Source organism: Aethina tumida, chromosome 2 (genome assembly GCF_024364675.1).
Source record: "Aethina tumida isolate Nest 87 chromosome 2, icAetTumi1.1, whole genome shotgun sequence".
Taxonomy (NCBI): Eukaryota; Metazoa; Arthropoda; class Insecta; order Coleoptera; family Nitidulidae; genus Aethina; species Aethina tumida.
Genome location: NC_065436.1, coordinates 17,606,572 through 17,620,338, shown reverse-complemented (window position 1 = coordinate 17,620,338; position 13,767 = coordinate 17,606,572). Strand labels below are relative to the sequence as shown.

Here is a 13,767-nt window from a genome sequence, read left to right as displayed (position 1 = left end):
GGAAGGATTTATATTGTAATTTCTGACAAATAAATACAAAATACAACAAAAGTATAGATTTTTGAAGAAAAAACAAAATGATTTAATTATCGTTTGTTAGGATTTTACCAAATACGATAAGAATAAATTGAAATACGTGGTGTACACTACTAAAATTTATAATGTAGTATATTTTGACATAAGCGACTGAGGTTTACTAAAGAAAGTAGAGTAATCCTTAATTATATTCAAAACATATTCAAGTCATGAAATATTTGGTGTCATCCATTATTTTAAGAATTATCTACATTTCCTGATATTGTGACATTTTATTTTTGGAACTAATTAACATACTGTATAAAACTCGAAACGTTTACTTTTAATGTATCAATTTGATCAAGAGCCTTCCACCAACAAGTAAACATGTTTGATAAAAACGTAAGAAATACGTAAATTAATAAAATATTATTATAAAATAGATTTTGTTTCAGATTATAATTTTACTCTTCTTTGTTGGCGTTGCCCACAATGTACGTAGTGATCCTGGAAACCAAACCCCTGCTCAAAATTCAGACAAACCAGATGATCGATTTGCCTATCAATCTCAGCTGCAGCAACAACAAGAGATTCAACAACAATTACCCCAATTTGCTCGTCAACCTCAACAGAATCCGCAACAGGGTATTCCCCAATTTGCCACTCAAATTCCCCAACAATTTGGCCTGAGAGAGACTTCACAAGAAAATGCTCAACAATCTTTTACCCAATTGTCTTTCAGAAACACTCCACAATTTCGTGGATTCCCACAACAACCTACTTTGCCACAGTTTCAAGTAACAAGACTTCAACCACAAACAGCCTCTGCAGCTCCCCAATCAACCCCCTCACCTCAACCCACACCTTTAGCAACGAGATCACAGCAGTTCATCCCGCAACCCCAATTCGAAAGCCGCTTGCCCCAATTCAACACTCAACCTACTCAATTTACTCCTTTAACTAACGAAGTTGTACCCAGAACGGCCCCACAAATCGAAAACTTTGCTCCTGATCCCCAAACTCCCGAATTACCTCAGCAACCAGCTCAACCAGCCTTGCCCCGCATTCCCCAACCTGCTCAAGCACCCCAATTACCACAACTCCCACGAATTCCTCAAGCAGCAACACCATTGATTCCCCAAACCTACTCAACAGCATACTTCAATTCCCCCGCATATTCATTATCCCAAACACTCCCCTTGTTTCCCGCTCAGGCCGCACTGAATCCGTACACCCTTAGCCCGCAAGTTGCTCCAATTCAACTACCCAATGCCTACCCTTACACTTTGAATTCGGCCGCTGCCTATTCCGGTAACTATCCGACCCTCCTCGCTGCAGCGAACTACCAACCAGGATTCCCAAGTCAATTAGCACCCCAGCAGTATCCAGCAGATGCTGCTCTTAATCCATCCAGACAAGAGCAAGCTCAGGAAGCAAACCAACCTAGTGGCCAAGGCGAACTGTTGGAAAACTAATGAGATTCAAATCTGATGCCTTAGTGACACAATTTTTTTATTTTCTAAATTATTCTTTTCAAAATTATTATTTTTATATTTTTTTACTAAAGAATTTGAATATACATATTTGAAATATAGTTTTTGTTTTGTTTTTTTTTTAAATTCCCTAAAATATCTTAGTATTTTATTAATGCTTTTAAATTGGAATTCATAATTGTATTCATTAAGTCTTCAAATTTTCCTTAAAACTTTTTACAATAACAATATAAAAATTATGAAAATATAATAATAAAAAAAATAATGTGTTTTCCAAGAAAAATTTAATTGAACTTGAAATTACACCTAATATTAAGAATTTTATTAATTAAGAATTATTATTATTTTAGTATTTTATTAATACTTTTAAATATGAACTCATAATTGTATGCTTTAAAAGATGTCAATTAAATGTTTTTCATTCATTTCATTAAACTCTTCAAATTTTCTTTAAAACTTTTTACAATAACAATATAAAAATTATGAAAATATAATATAAAAAAATAATATGGGTTTTAACTAAACTTAAAATTAAACCTAATATTAAGAATTTTATGAATTAAGAATTATTCCTCTAATTTGAATTGATCATTATAATCTTATTCTTTTTGTAATATTAAACTGAATTAAAAGTTGTTTTAATTACAATTCTCGAGAACTAATTAATAAATATTCAGACAATAATTATCTAATTATATAATTTCCAAAAAAATATGTTTATTAAACCGTATATTTATTGAGTATTTGAGCCTCTTTTTATTTAATAAAACGTTTATTTTGTAAAATTATGTACACTATTTCAAATTGTAAATAACGTTTTTTATTTTTTCACATGAAATTTCAATAAATTTCAATCATCTGTTGTACACAAGAAATATGTAATATGATTAAAATAATTTTTCTCTTTGGTACCACCCAGGCGAATCTTTACAAAACCAACTAACCAAAAGTTTATTTTAAAGTTAAATCTTTCAACATTCTGTTTAACCTTTTTACAATTATGAAATCATAATACTTACACTTTAAAAAAAAAAAAACGTAACTAATTGTGATCTTCAAATTTAAATTGTCTTAATATTTTTTATTGCAAAATTATTCTTTATACAATAACGAACTAAACAAAAGAAAATAAATAAATTGATTGGAGTGGTGGAGTTTTAATTAATTATCGAATTTATAAAAAATATTTTTTAGTAATAAAACTGAAATATTCTTCTCTTTAAAAGTATGTATTTTATCTCTATTAAACAATATATTTGTACCATACTTGATCTTGTGTTTTTAATAAAATGTCCATTTGATAAAATTATATATTGAAAAAAGTTGTAATTATAAAAAAGTATTTACGAAAAAATTAAATATATTATACAGAGTTTCTGTTTGTAAATATATAAAATTTTAAAAAATTTCTTTAATCATTTGCATTTAAGAGAATTACCTCTCTTCAAGTAATCAAAAATACTTTTTAGAACAGTTAAATTTTGGGTTATAATATTATTTTTTTTTACTTCTAGGGCCTTTAATATTTTTGACTAATTGTCCTAATTTATTGATTCAAATGTACAGTTGTGTTGAAAGTGTAGTTTAAAGCCTAAAGGTACCCTATACATAAGTTATATACTTTTAGACATTGAATTCATATGCTGAACTTGTACACACCAGTAAAAATTTAACACAAAGAAATTGAGTTTGGTAATACGGTCTAGACTTTTTACCATGCGGAATATTGATAAAATGCGATTAATATTCAAGTCATGTTGTGGTGTAAGTAAAAAATCGTGAAGTCATTAGTAAAATCATATCATCACTAATTTGTGTAACAGTGCCACCACCCACAATTATTCGGTCATATAAATAGTGTCATAAAACATTTTCAAGTATAGTCAACCTGACAGCCTAACAAACCAAGCAAGATGACTTCCAAAATCACTGTAAGTATCTATTTCAAAAAAAAAAAAAAAAAAATAATTACAATACTCTTTTTTTATATACACAAGAAATAACATAATAATTGAAAATATTATTTTTCAGTTCGTCGCTTTCTTCGCCTTGATCGCCTGTTGCTTGGGAGGCCTTGTACCGGCAGTCCCAGCAGCACTCCCTGCGGCCTACTCCCTGCCCTACGCTTCCTCCTACAGCGCCCACGTCGTTAACCACGCCATCGCTGCTCCAGTTGCCGCCCCATTGGTAGCTGCCCCAGCTGTGCACGCTCCCGTTGCCGCGCCAGTCCTGGCTGCCCCAGCCGCCGCCCCATTGGTAGCTGCCCCCGCCCTCGCTGCTGCTCCCTACACCGCCTACTTGGGTTAAGTCCGTCTGACAGGGTTATTTGCGTCTCCACTTACAACAGCACATCCCTCTTTACAATTCAAGCACTTCAGTAAATTAGTAATTGCTAATTACTAATCAAGGTTCCTAATAACTCCCCTGGGGATCGTTGTGGTGTGAGTGGAGATTCAGTTGATTTGCGACCACAGGCAATGAATTATACAATGTGATATTTTGTAAAATAGTTTTGTAAATAGCTTACCACAATTGGCTTACATATTGTTGCATGTATTATTCAAAAAGAAAGCGGCCATGTGTAATGTTAATTAGGTTTCATTTCAATAAAATATTTCAAGTTAATGTATTTTGTTTCGTTTGGATTGTGACAATAGTTTCTATTTATTCGTGATGTATAATTACGTGACGAGAATACTAAATCATAGGGATAGGTACCCATCAATTTATTAAAAATAGCTGAGTATATTCATGTATATGTGTATACGAATTATATTCCACAATGAATTTTTAAGATTTGTTTCAGTAAATTGTCGATATTATTATTTAAGTTATTTTTAACTCTTCAAAATCTATCAATTTTTCAATTCTTTTACAGTTTTGGCCATTCCGTAACTTTACAATTAAAAAAAACCTGAAATCTAATATTTCTTTTATACAACCAAAGTTAAAATAAAATATATTAAATTTAAAATATGAAAGATGAAATATAATTTAAATTAACTGAAAAATTATTTTAATAAAGAGCATGTCTTAGGTACATATCATTTTAAGGTCTTTGAATCCATTGTGTATGGGCCCTTTAAATGTAAAGGTGTTGAGAATATTGCTCATTTGTGTAAAAATGGAGACATAACACATGCTCTATCGGATTTAAGTTTAGTGGTTGTGCAAACCATGTTAAAACCTCAGTTCCTTCGTTGGTCATTCAATTTGGAACGAGTATTCTTATGCGGAAGTTTTCATCATTAGTACCAGTAAATGGAAGGACAATTGTCTGCAGAATTTTGTTTATTGGTAAGCCTCAAAAACTCTTTTTAAAAACCAGAACTGTATTTAAAAGTTTCCTGGACGTGTTCTAATCCTCTCCAAACTCACATTCGAAGAGAATTTGCGGGTTCAGCTGGACTACAAGTTTCTTTGACAACCAGTTTCTTATACAACCGACCAATGACATTTTGGAAACACTAAAACTGTTGGCGACCTCAATTTACCTTAAGCCACCTGGAAGTTGTCCCACTGCTTTATTAATTTCTCTTTTAAATGACGCCGTCCAGATAAAACTCAATGAGTTTGATATAATAGATACTTAAATCGAAATAAGTATTTATATACATTTTTATAAAACAAGGCAAAGTTTTTATACATAATAATTTCACACTAATATAAAAAGTGGGCTGAAAAGTAACCATGTTGACCCCCTAAATGCACTGCTATCGCGAAAAAGATTATGATGCCTTATAGCTCATTCATATTCAGGTCGACATGTCAAATTTCAGCGAGACACAACCCTTAGTTTTGTTTTGGTAGCTGATTCTCGGTAACGTGTTTGGCACCATAAATTTCGTTCTCTCATAAAACATTATTTTTTGAGAAGCAAAACGGCGAAGGAAACAACAGAAAAGTTGGATGAATATTATGGGACTGATGCTCCTTTAGATTACACCTTGAAATATTAGTTTCCAAAGTTTCATGGTGGCTGAAAACTCCAGAGCATCGATTTAAGGCTCCAATTGCTTCCCCATCCACCTCATTCGTCAGATTTAGCTCCATCGGACTATTATCTCTTTCCAAACCTCAAAAGATGGATCATCAATAAATAAATCAGCTCGTGGAAAATTAATTTTTTTAATGTTCGGACAGGATGAAAAAGTAGAAAAATCGGTGGAATAAGTGTAATAATAAAATCAAATTCAATAAAAAAGAAAAGATTTTTTCTGTACTAGTCTACGAACTTTTCATCTATTCACAACGAAAAGTGAATTTAAGTAATTTAACTGGATTTTCATAAAATAACCTTAAATTTTTTTTAAGAATTAAAAGAACCAATTGTAATAACTTCACAAATTGTTCGAATATATCTTGATGAATCCTTTTACATGACATTTAATTGACTATTCTATTATATAACCATTGTACCACAATTGATTTATTATTCTCGAACTACTTATTTTCTTAAGTCAATTATTAACTCCTACGTCATACATTGGCGGCATTTGCAATGTGGAAATAACATAGTAATTATTTCTGAATAACAAACGTATTCAGAAATATGAGAATTACATGGCAGTGGATTTATGCAGATATTAATTAGGTTTTCAGTGGTAAAAATTAATAATTGCATAATTATTATCTTGAAATAGGTGATTCATTATGTGTATGACTTTAAGTTTGGACATGAACTTGTCTGAATATATTATAACTTATAATGAAATAGCATCGTGAATAAATCTGACACGAAAATGCATTTTCTGAATAAATCTAGCACACATATTTTAAATGATTTTTATTATAACATTACATTTATTTATACATAAAATAAGAATTAATTCATCAAGATCATAGTACTACACTACAAACCATTTAAGTGGTTTCATTGGTAAACTATTGTTACATTGCAATAAATTGATATAAATTGTAAGAATGTCTATAAATATCCTGCAACTACTCTGGTTTTTTTAAATATTTACACACTAATAATTGCTTCTCTGCCATTGAAGAATGTGCCTACTTGTATCTGGAATACTGAGTCATGGCAAGAAAAGGTAACAAGTTCTGTAATAAATAAAATAAACGTGTTTTAGAAATATTTTTTTCACGTTAAATTGTAGCAAGGACGTCCACACAACTGGTTGTCTTGATTTTGGTTTTTTGCTTCGATTTAAACTTATGGTGAATGCATTAGTGGCCATTTTGTAATTTTGACATTATTAAACAGTAATTCAAATTCCATTGGAATATTTGTATCCAACGTTTATGATTTATCGAAACACATTATCTCGCTTTCAAATTATATAAATAACTTTCAGATTTTTAGTCTGCCATTAATATTGGAATAGAAAAATTAAAATAAATTTAAATGAACCAGTTATACGTGGTGTATTTTTACTTCATTCATTAAAAGGATTCCGTAACACTGATCGCTGGAGCGTAACAATGAACTTAATGTTCCTTACATACGCAAGTAGGCAGTTTAGGAATTTAACTGGTTTGCAGTTTGCCCAAATCGTTCTAGAAAGTAACTGTTTTCCATTAAGCTAAAAAATTTTCATGTTTGTGCAATGAAAATGAATGCTGCAACAAAATAAACCGTTACATAATTAAAAAATAATAATTTTTTATCTTTTTTTAATTTCATGATTAATATTGATCAAATTTACACTTAATACTTCCAAACCATTAATAATATAAACATATCATGTAGATCCAGATGGTTTTTTTCACTAGATCACCAATTTCAGAAACTTTAAATGAAAATTTATTTTAAAAGTTAAGTTGATTTGTAAAAAAAATAATTTGTTACTTACATATTTATATAAAATTGAATTGGGATGTTATATGAGTTGATTTGTTATATATTTTAGATGTAAATATGATTATTACATTAAAATAGTTATGAAAATTCCAAAAATGCTGCAAAAATCTAAGCCTAAAGTAAATGTAAAATATTATGCATATCCATCTGCCGGTGCATTATATCTTGTTGAACGTTATGTAATAGATTGTTAAGCAGCCACGCAATAACAATGCTGTAAAGCATGTAGCAAGATTGGGGCATAGATAGTCTACTGTGACTATATTTTACATTTTAGTTGTTCCCATGTAAACGAAAGGGGCCCTTGCCCCACATTAAGGGGGATAGTGTGGGGCGAATATGGTATAAAATAGTCGTTATGCACCCAGACCGTTATTCTGTTAATCACTAGCAAGAGTCAAACATCAAATATCAAAATGTTCAAATTAGTAAGTAATCACTTAATGTTATTTTTGGTTTTATTTAGTCATACCTTATTTTTATTATTATAGGTTGTTCTCGCCATGGTGGTAGTCGCTGCCAATGCCGGCGTGATTGGGGGTTTGGGTCTTGGAGGAATCGGCCTGGGAGGCCATGGTGTCGCCATCGCCGCTCCGGTAGCAATTGCACATGGAGCTGAATCGTATCAGAACAACAACCAAATCAGTGTGCATCCAGTCCCAGTAGTAGCTCAAGTTAAGACCATTGCTGCTGCTCCAATTGCCGTAGCTCATGCTCCAGTAGCCGTGGGTATTGGTCTCGGACATGGTCTGGCACTTGGAGGACTCGGACACGGAGTTGGACTAGGACTTCATTAGGGCTAAATTGAATGGGATGAGCAGCGGCAATTTTAGTTAAAGTTGTCAAAATTTGTGTTTAATTTATTATGGTTAATAAAATAGATTTAAGTAAATCTGTGTTTTTTGATTCTTAGTCACAATTCACATGACATTTATTATTAGTAAAGTAATTCGTAAAACGAACGGTTAAAGTTTAACAAAACTGAAGATATAAAGATAATATAATAATTTGAAATATATGTGATTTTCTACAAAAGTGTCCATAAAAAATTCCATCAAATTAAATTAGGACTACAGTTGTTAGAATATTCTACTTAATTCATAACAACTCTAATTATGAAATTCAAATTAATTATATCAAAAGAATAAAAATTTGATGATTTAACCTTTGGAATCAATATACAAAATAGTAAATCAATAAAATAAACATCAATATTAAAACTAAATGTATGTGATGTTAAAAAATTTATTTATTTAATTTTTCAATTTTAGTAATATATTGGGAGAAACAAGTTAAGCAAGTTTTTAATGTCTAAATCAATTTTAGCCATTAAAATAGATGAAACAAAGGTAATTTTGTCTCCAATAATATATACCATTAATTTGATTTCTTTAAGAAATTTATTTGACTAAAATAATTAAAAATATCTATCAACTATTATGAATTTAATAAAAATGATTAAAAATGTAATATTAACAGTATTATATATTATGGCATTCCCAACCTAAATAAATTTTGATAAAATGTTGAACAATATTGAAAAAATTCTGTCAAAATTCCTGTACAAATTTATTATTGATACCCCATTGGATATTATTAGATTTATTATTATATAAAATCCAAATTATTAAAAAGTTTAATAACCTAGTATGTATGACAATAATGGAGAGAAACAAATTTTTGATTCAATTGTGCAGAATTAAATAGCTTTTAAGTAAACGACAGGGCCTTGTCCCAGATTTAAGGGTACAGTGTGGGGCGGTTATGATATAAAATAGTTGTCTAATCACGATTATTGCAGTTAAACCATCAAGCAATTAACAAAATGTTCAAATTGGTACGTATAATTTATTCACTTTAATTGCATTAATTCCACTACTTCAGATTAATAATTCACATTAATATTAATCACATTTTTTCTATAGATATAGGCTGGAGCTAAAATTGAAGAATGTTCAAGGCCCTAACTTAAGATTCTGTTGGATTGTCTTGACCCTTTTTCATTTGATCTTTGTCCCATTCTGACAACTAATAATTTTTTTTATTAAAAATATCTATAAATTGTTATAACTTGAATCTAGACTAGACCTAATTTGTGTCAATATTACGATAAAATATATTACCTTCATTTTTGTTTTTCAGTTTGTATTTGCTGTGCTTATTGTGGCCGCTAGAGCCGGCGTCATTGGATTAGGAGGTCATGGAGTTGCCATTGCTGCTCCAGTGGCGATAGCTCATGGAGCCACCTCATATCAGAACAACAATCAAATCAGTGTTCATCCGGTACCAGTGGTGGCCCAAGTCAAGACAATTGCTCCAATAGCCGTAGCCCATGCACCAATTGCTGTTGCCCATGCTCCAGTGGCTGTTGGTGTTGGTATTGGACATGGAATTGGTCTCGGACTTCATTAGATCTTCAACAATCGGGATGAGCAGCACTATTAACTAAGTTATTTTAAATTGTATTTATTGACTTTTTGATAATAAAGTTCACAAAAGAATATAGTTTATTTCTTTAAAGTTTAAAGTAATTTGGAATGTCTTATAATGACAGATATTATACCTCACATATGTATTTCCAAAAGTGAATTAAATTTTCAGTACAATACTAAGTAACAATAGATGGTTTAATTATAAGAGAAGAAAAATTATCTGTAACTAAGGTGTTACCATTGAGTTCAAAGAAGTTGAATAATTTAGTTTACATTAAATTTTAATTTGTAAAATTCAACTCAATTGACAATTAACAATTTATTAAAATTAATGTCTGTATTGAAATAAAATTAAAGTAACATGGGCAAATAATAATAGACAAAAAAACATTGAACATGTATATTAATTTTTTAAAAAATTATAAATTAAAAGTTGCTCATCTATTTTACAATATTCACAATATTTTTTAATATCTACAATTTTCCGAGTCCAACACCTCCAAGTCCTATTCCACCAAGGCCCCCAAGACCTCCAATGCCTCCAATACCATCAAGACCTCCTATACCTCCAAGACCCTCAAGACCAACACCACCTATAAAACAAATTTCAAATATTAGTCCAACAAAATTTGGGTCCTGGTGAGGTCTTTAAACAATTACGATATCATTTTTATCTTTATGTCATTAATAACTTCAGGAATGTAACTAGAAGAACCTTGTTTAACTATATTAACTAACAAATTGCAATCGAAGTTTTGTTTTCATAAAGGAATAATTAAATGATCATAATATTTGTACCATTATCAAAGAAAAAATAGCTTGGGGACATCGTCTGTCCACAAAACCACTCTTTCGTCAGATGACCCATGACAACTCTTGCCATTTCAATCATCAAAAGTGTCATCATGATTTAGTTATTAAGTCTACATTAAATTTATACTAATAAAACGTTTACCTTTAATTGCAATTGGTGCAGCTATGGCGATTGGGGCAGCAGCAATAGTTTTTATTTGGGCCACCACCGGAATGGGCTTCACACTTATTTGATTGTTGTTTTGGTAAGACTGAGCCAGAGCAACAGTTTTTACTGCGATGGGTACCGCCTTTACGGCAACTGGAGCAGCTACTGCTTCAATTCCTCCAATTCCAATTCCACCCCCTAATCCACCTAGTCCTCCTCCAATTAAACCAGCCCTGCTTGCGGCGATTAAGCCCACAAAGACAATCTGAAATATAATCAGGATTATTTATTAAATCAATAACTAATTATTTTGTATTGAAAATTTTTGAAATCTGATTTATTACATAATTATTTTATAAAATTTTACTTACCCAACTGTTCATTTTGAGGCTGCTTTGGTGGTGTTACTTGTAGAGAGTTGAACCACGGAATAATATGTGGAGATATTTTCTGTAGTTTTATACTTATTGAAAAGCTATCCCCTATTCTAGTGCGATCATAAAATATAAGATAACCAACTGTAGATCTATTTTCCATAACGTAGTACAGTCAGATTGCTGAATTGAAATCTCAACCGAAATGTAGTACTACATAGGAATTTCCATATTGATCTAAAAATAATTCACAACTTTACTTACCATATCCGTATGTTTTGGTTCAATGTAGTACGATTGTCATGCTTCGTTTACTATTTGGGTACTGCAGAAATGTTTCCAATATTTTTTGGCTGAGAAACTGACTTTGTGTATGTGAAACACTAAAACACATAATTCTATTTATGAAATACATATAAAATTAGTATTTATTCCAGTTTCTCTCAGAGTACTCATTCAAAAATAATAATAATAATACTTCTAAAATTAATAATACTTAAATACATTTATACCGTATTAAATAAGCAATACAAGTTCATTATACATATTTATTAAAATGAAAAAAATATATATCTTATGAAAGAAAAATACTTTAACCCTAAACACCCACTAACATATATTGTAGGATGTCTTTAAGAGATAACATTAGATTTTAACAAGTCTGGGTATCGCTGATTAATTAATTAATTAATTAATTGTCGTTGACCGTACTAAAGAGTGACTTTAATTACATTTAACAGCATCTAGATTGCTCAGAAAAATATCTGTGGCATTTTTATTGTTAACACTATTTATGTGATATATTATTAAATCAGTAGGTCCGCAATTCTTTTGTTCAATTTACAATTCAAATGAAGTATTGAGATCATCTGGAGTATTTTTGGTCACTTATATAAGAATAAGAAGTGTAATAATACATTTTTGGAAGAAGAATCCTAATTTTCAAGTCAATCAATTTCAAACTCACAAGAAGAATGTTTAAAATTTTAATATTAAATGTTAAAAGATCTTAATATCTTCCACTATTTGTAATAAAATTACAAGACATACACAATCCATAAATTTAAGAATTTATTACCTAATTTGAAGACAATATTTTAATATTTAAGTTTTTATTTTTTTATATTATACTGATTCCATAAATTTAAGGCAGTCTTCTAAATCAGTAAACTTTATTTGTGAATCAACTTAATCATAGTAAATTAGTACCCATGAATATAATACACAGTAATAATTCCAATTTGTTATTACTTCTGATTTTAACCTTTATATTGGGGTTGGTTTTACAGAAGAAATCAACCATTTTATCAATTGAATATAATCTATATAAATAGTTTTTATTTTTATTACTCAATTTGAAGTATCTATTATAATATATTAATAAAACACAATATTTTAATAATTAAGTTTTTATTTTATTATATTACATACATGAAAATAAATAAATGTTGCTCATTTCTCACACACTGAATAAAATAACATATTTTAACAACATCCTCCACCAAGACCAAGACCAATTCCTCCTGAAAAAAAAAATTATTTATTAATATAACTATTACACATAATTTTCATAAAACATACCTAATTTTCCAATACCAATCGGGGCAGCAATGGCAATAGGAGCAGCAGCAATGGTTTTAATTTGGGCCACTACAGGAATTGGATGGATGCTCAATTGGTTGTTGTTTTGATACGACGTTCCTGAGATACCGACAAGTCCAGCGCTGGCAACAGCCAAGATAACGGCGAAAAGGCACTGTAAAATATTTAATTTTAAATTGAACCTAAAAGCAAATCACAATTTAACTCACCACTTTGAACATGGTAGATTGTTTGACTAGGAATCAGAGACTGAATGCTGCTGTATCGGAAATTGTCACTATATATACTCAAAATATTCAAATAAAATCCAAAACATTCAATTTAGGCCTTTATATGATCAAATTTTTGTTGTTATATAGATTTGCTTGACTTACTATATAAGAATAAAAGGTCTAATAATACATTTTTGGAATACTAATCCTAATTTTCAAATAAATTAATTTCAAATTCAATGAAGAATGTTTAATATTTTTAATATTAAATGTGAAAAGAATTGAAAATTTAAAGAATAGTAATATATATTAAGATCTTCTACTATTTGCAATAAAATTATAATACATACAGAATCCATAAATTTAAGACAGTCTTCTAAATCAGTAAACTTTATTTGTGAATCAACTTAATCATAGTAAATTAGTACTCATGAATATAATACACAGTAATAATTCCAATTTGTTATTACTTCTGAATTTAACCTGTATATAGGGGTTGGTTTTACAGAAGAAATCAACCATTTTTATCAATTGAATATAATCTATATAGTTTTTATTTTTATTACCTAATTTGAAGACAATATTTTAATATTTAAGTTTTTATTTTTTTATATTATACTGATTCCATAAATTTAAGGCAGTCTTCTAAATCAGTAAACTTTATTTGTGAATCAAAACTCAATCATAATAAATTAGTACCTAAGAATGTACAGAATAATTATTCCAATTTGTTATTGCTTCTGAATTTAACTTTTATATTGGGGTTGGTTTTACAGAAGAAATCAACCGTTTTATCAATTGAATATAATTTATATAAATAGTTTTTATTTTTATTACTTAATTTGAAGTATCTATTATAATAT

At 29.7% G+C, this 13,767-nt stretch overlaps 5 protein-coding genes across 5 annotated transcripts; 4 read left to right on the top strand and 1 right to left on the bottom strand.

Annotated features, from left to right (window-relative positions):
- The first annotated feature begins 376 nt into the window (after positions 1-376).
- Positions 377-1,615, top strand: LOC109604138 (uncharacterized). Its single transcript, XM_020020666.2, has 2 exons — positions 377-417; positions 471-1,615. Exons 1-2 carry the CDS (start codon positions 403-405, stop codon positions 1,488-1,490), a joined length of 1,035 nt encoding a protein of 344 aa, XP_019876225.1. The 5' UTR covers positions 377-402; the 3' UTR covers positions 1,491-1,615.
- Positions 1,616-3,387: 1,772 nt separating this feature from the next.
- On the top strand, positions 3,388-4,133 carry LOC109604139 (glutaconyl-CoA decarboxylase subunit gamma-like). Its single transcript, XM_020020667.2, has 2 exons — positions 3,388-3,439; positions 3,540-4,133. Exons 1-2 carry the CDS (start codon positions 3,422-3,424, stop codon positions 3,813-3,815), a joined length of 294 nt encoding a protein of 97 aa, XP_019876226.2. The 5' UTR covers positions 3,388-3,421; the 3' UTR covers positions 3,816-4,133.
- Positions 4,134-7,694: 3,561 nt separating this feature from the next.
- Positions 7,695-8,205, top strand: LOC109604136 (cuticle protein 65-like). Its single transcript, XM_020020665.1, has 2 exons — positions 7,695-7,751; positions 7,815-8,205. The coding sequence occupies exons 1-2, from the start codon at positions 7,740-7,742 to the stop codon at positions 8,118-8,120; spliced, it is 318 nt and encodes a 105-aa protein (XP_019876224.1). The 5' UTR covers positions 7,695-7,739; the 3' UTR covers positions 8,121-8,205.
- Positions 8,206-8,661: 456 nt separating this feature from the next.
- LOC126264495 (cuticle protein 65-like) lies at positions 8,662-9,912 on the top strand. The gene is made up of 2 exons (XM_049962729.1): positions 8,662-8,672; positions 9,405-9,912. The coding sequence occupies exons 1-2, from the start codon at positions 8,662-8,664 to the stop codon at positions 9,733-9,735; spliced, it is 342 nt and encodes a 113-aa protein (XP_049818686.1). The 3' UTR covers positions 9,736-9,912.
- Positions 9,913-10,141: 229 nt separating this feature from the next.
- LOC126264590 (adult-specific cuticular protein ACP-20-like) lies at positions 10,142-11,190 on the bottom strand. The gene is made up of 3 exons (XM_049963084.1): positions 11,088-11,190; positions 10,711-10,981; positions 10,142-10,348 (listed from the first exon to the last, which is right to left on the bottom strand). Exons 1-3 carry the CDS (start codon positions 11,097-11,099, stop codon positions 10,230-10,232), a joined length of 402 nt encoding a protein of 133 aa, XP_049819041.1. The 5' UTR covers positions 11,100-11,190; the 3' UTR covers positions 10,142-10,229.
- Positions 11,191-13,767: the final 2,577 nt, after the last annotated feature.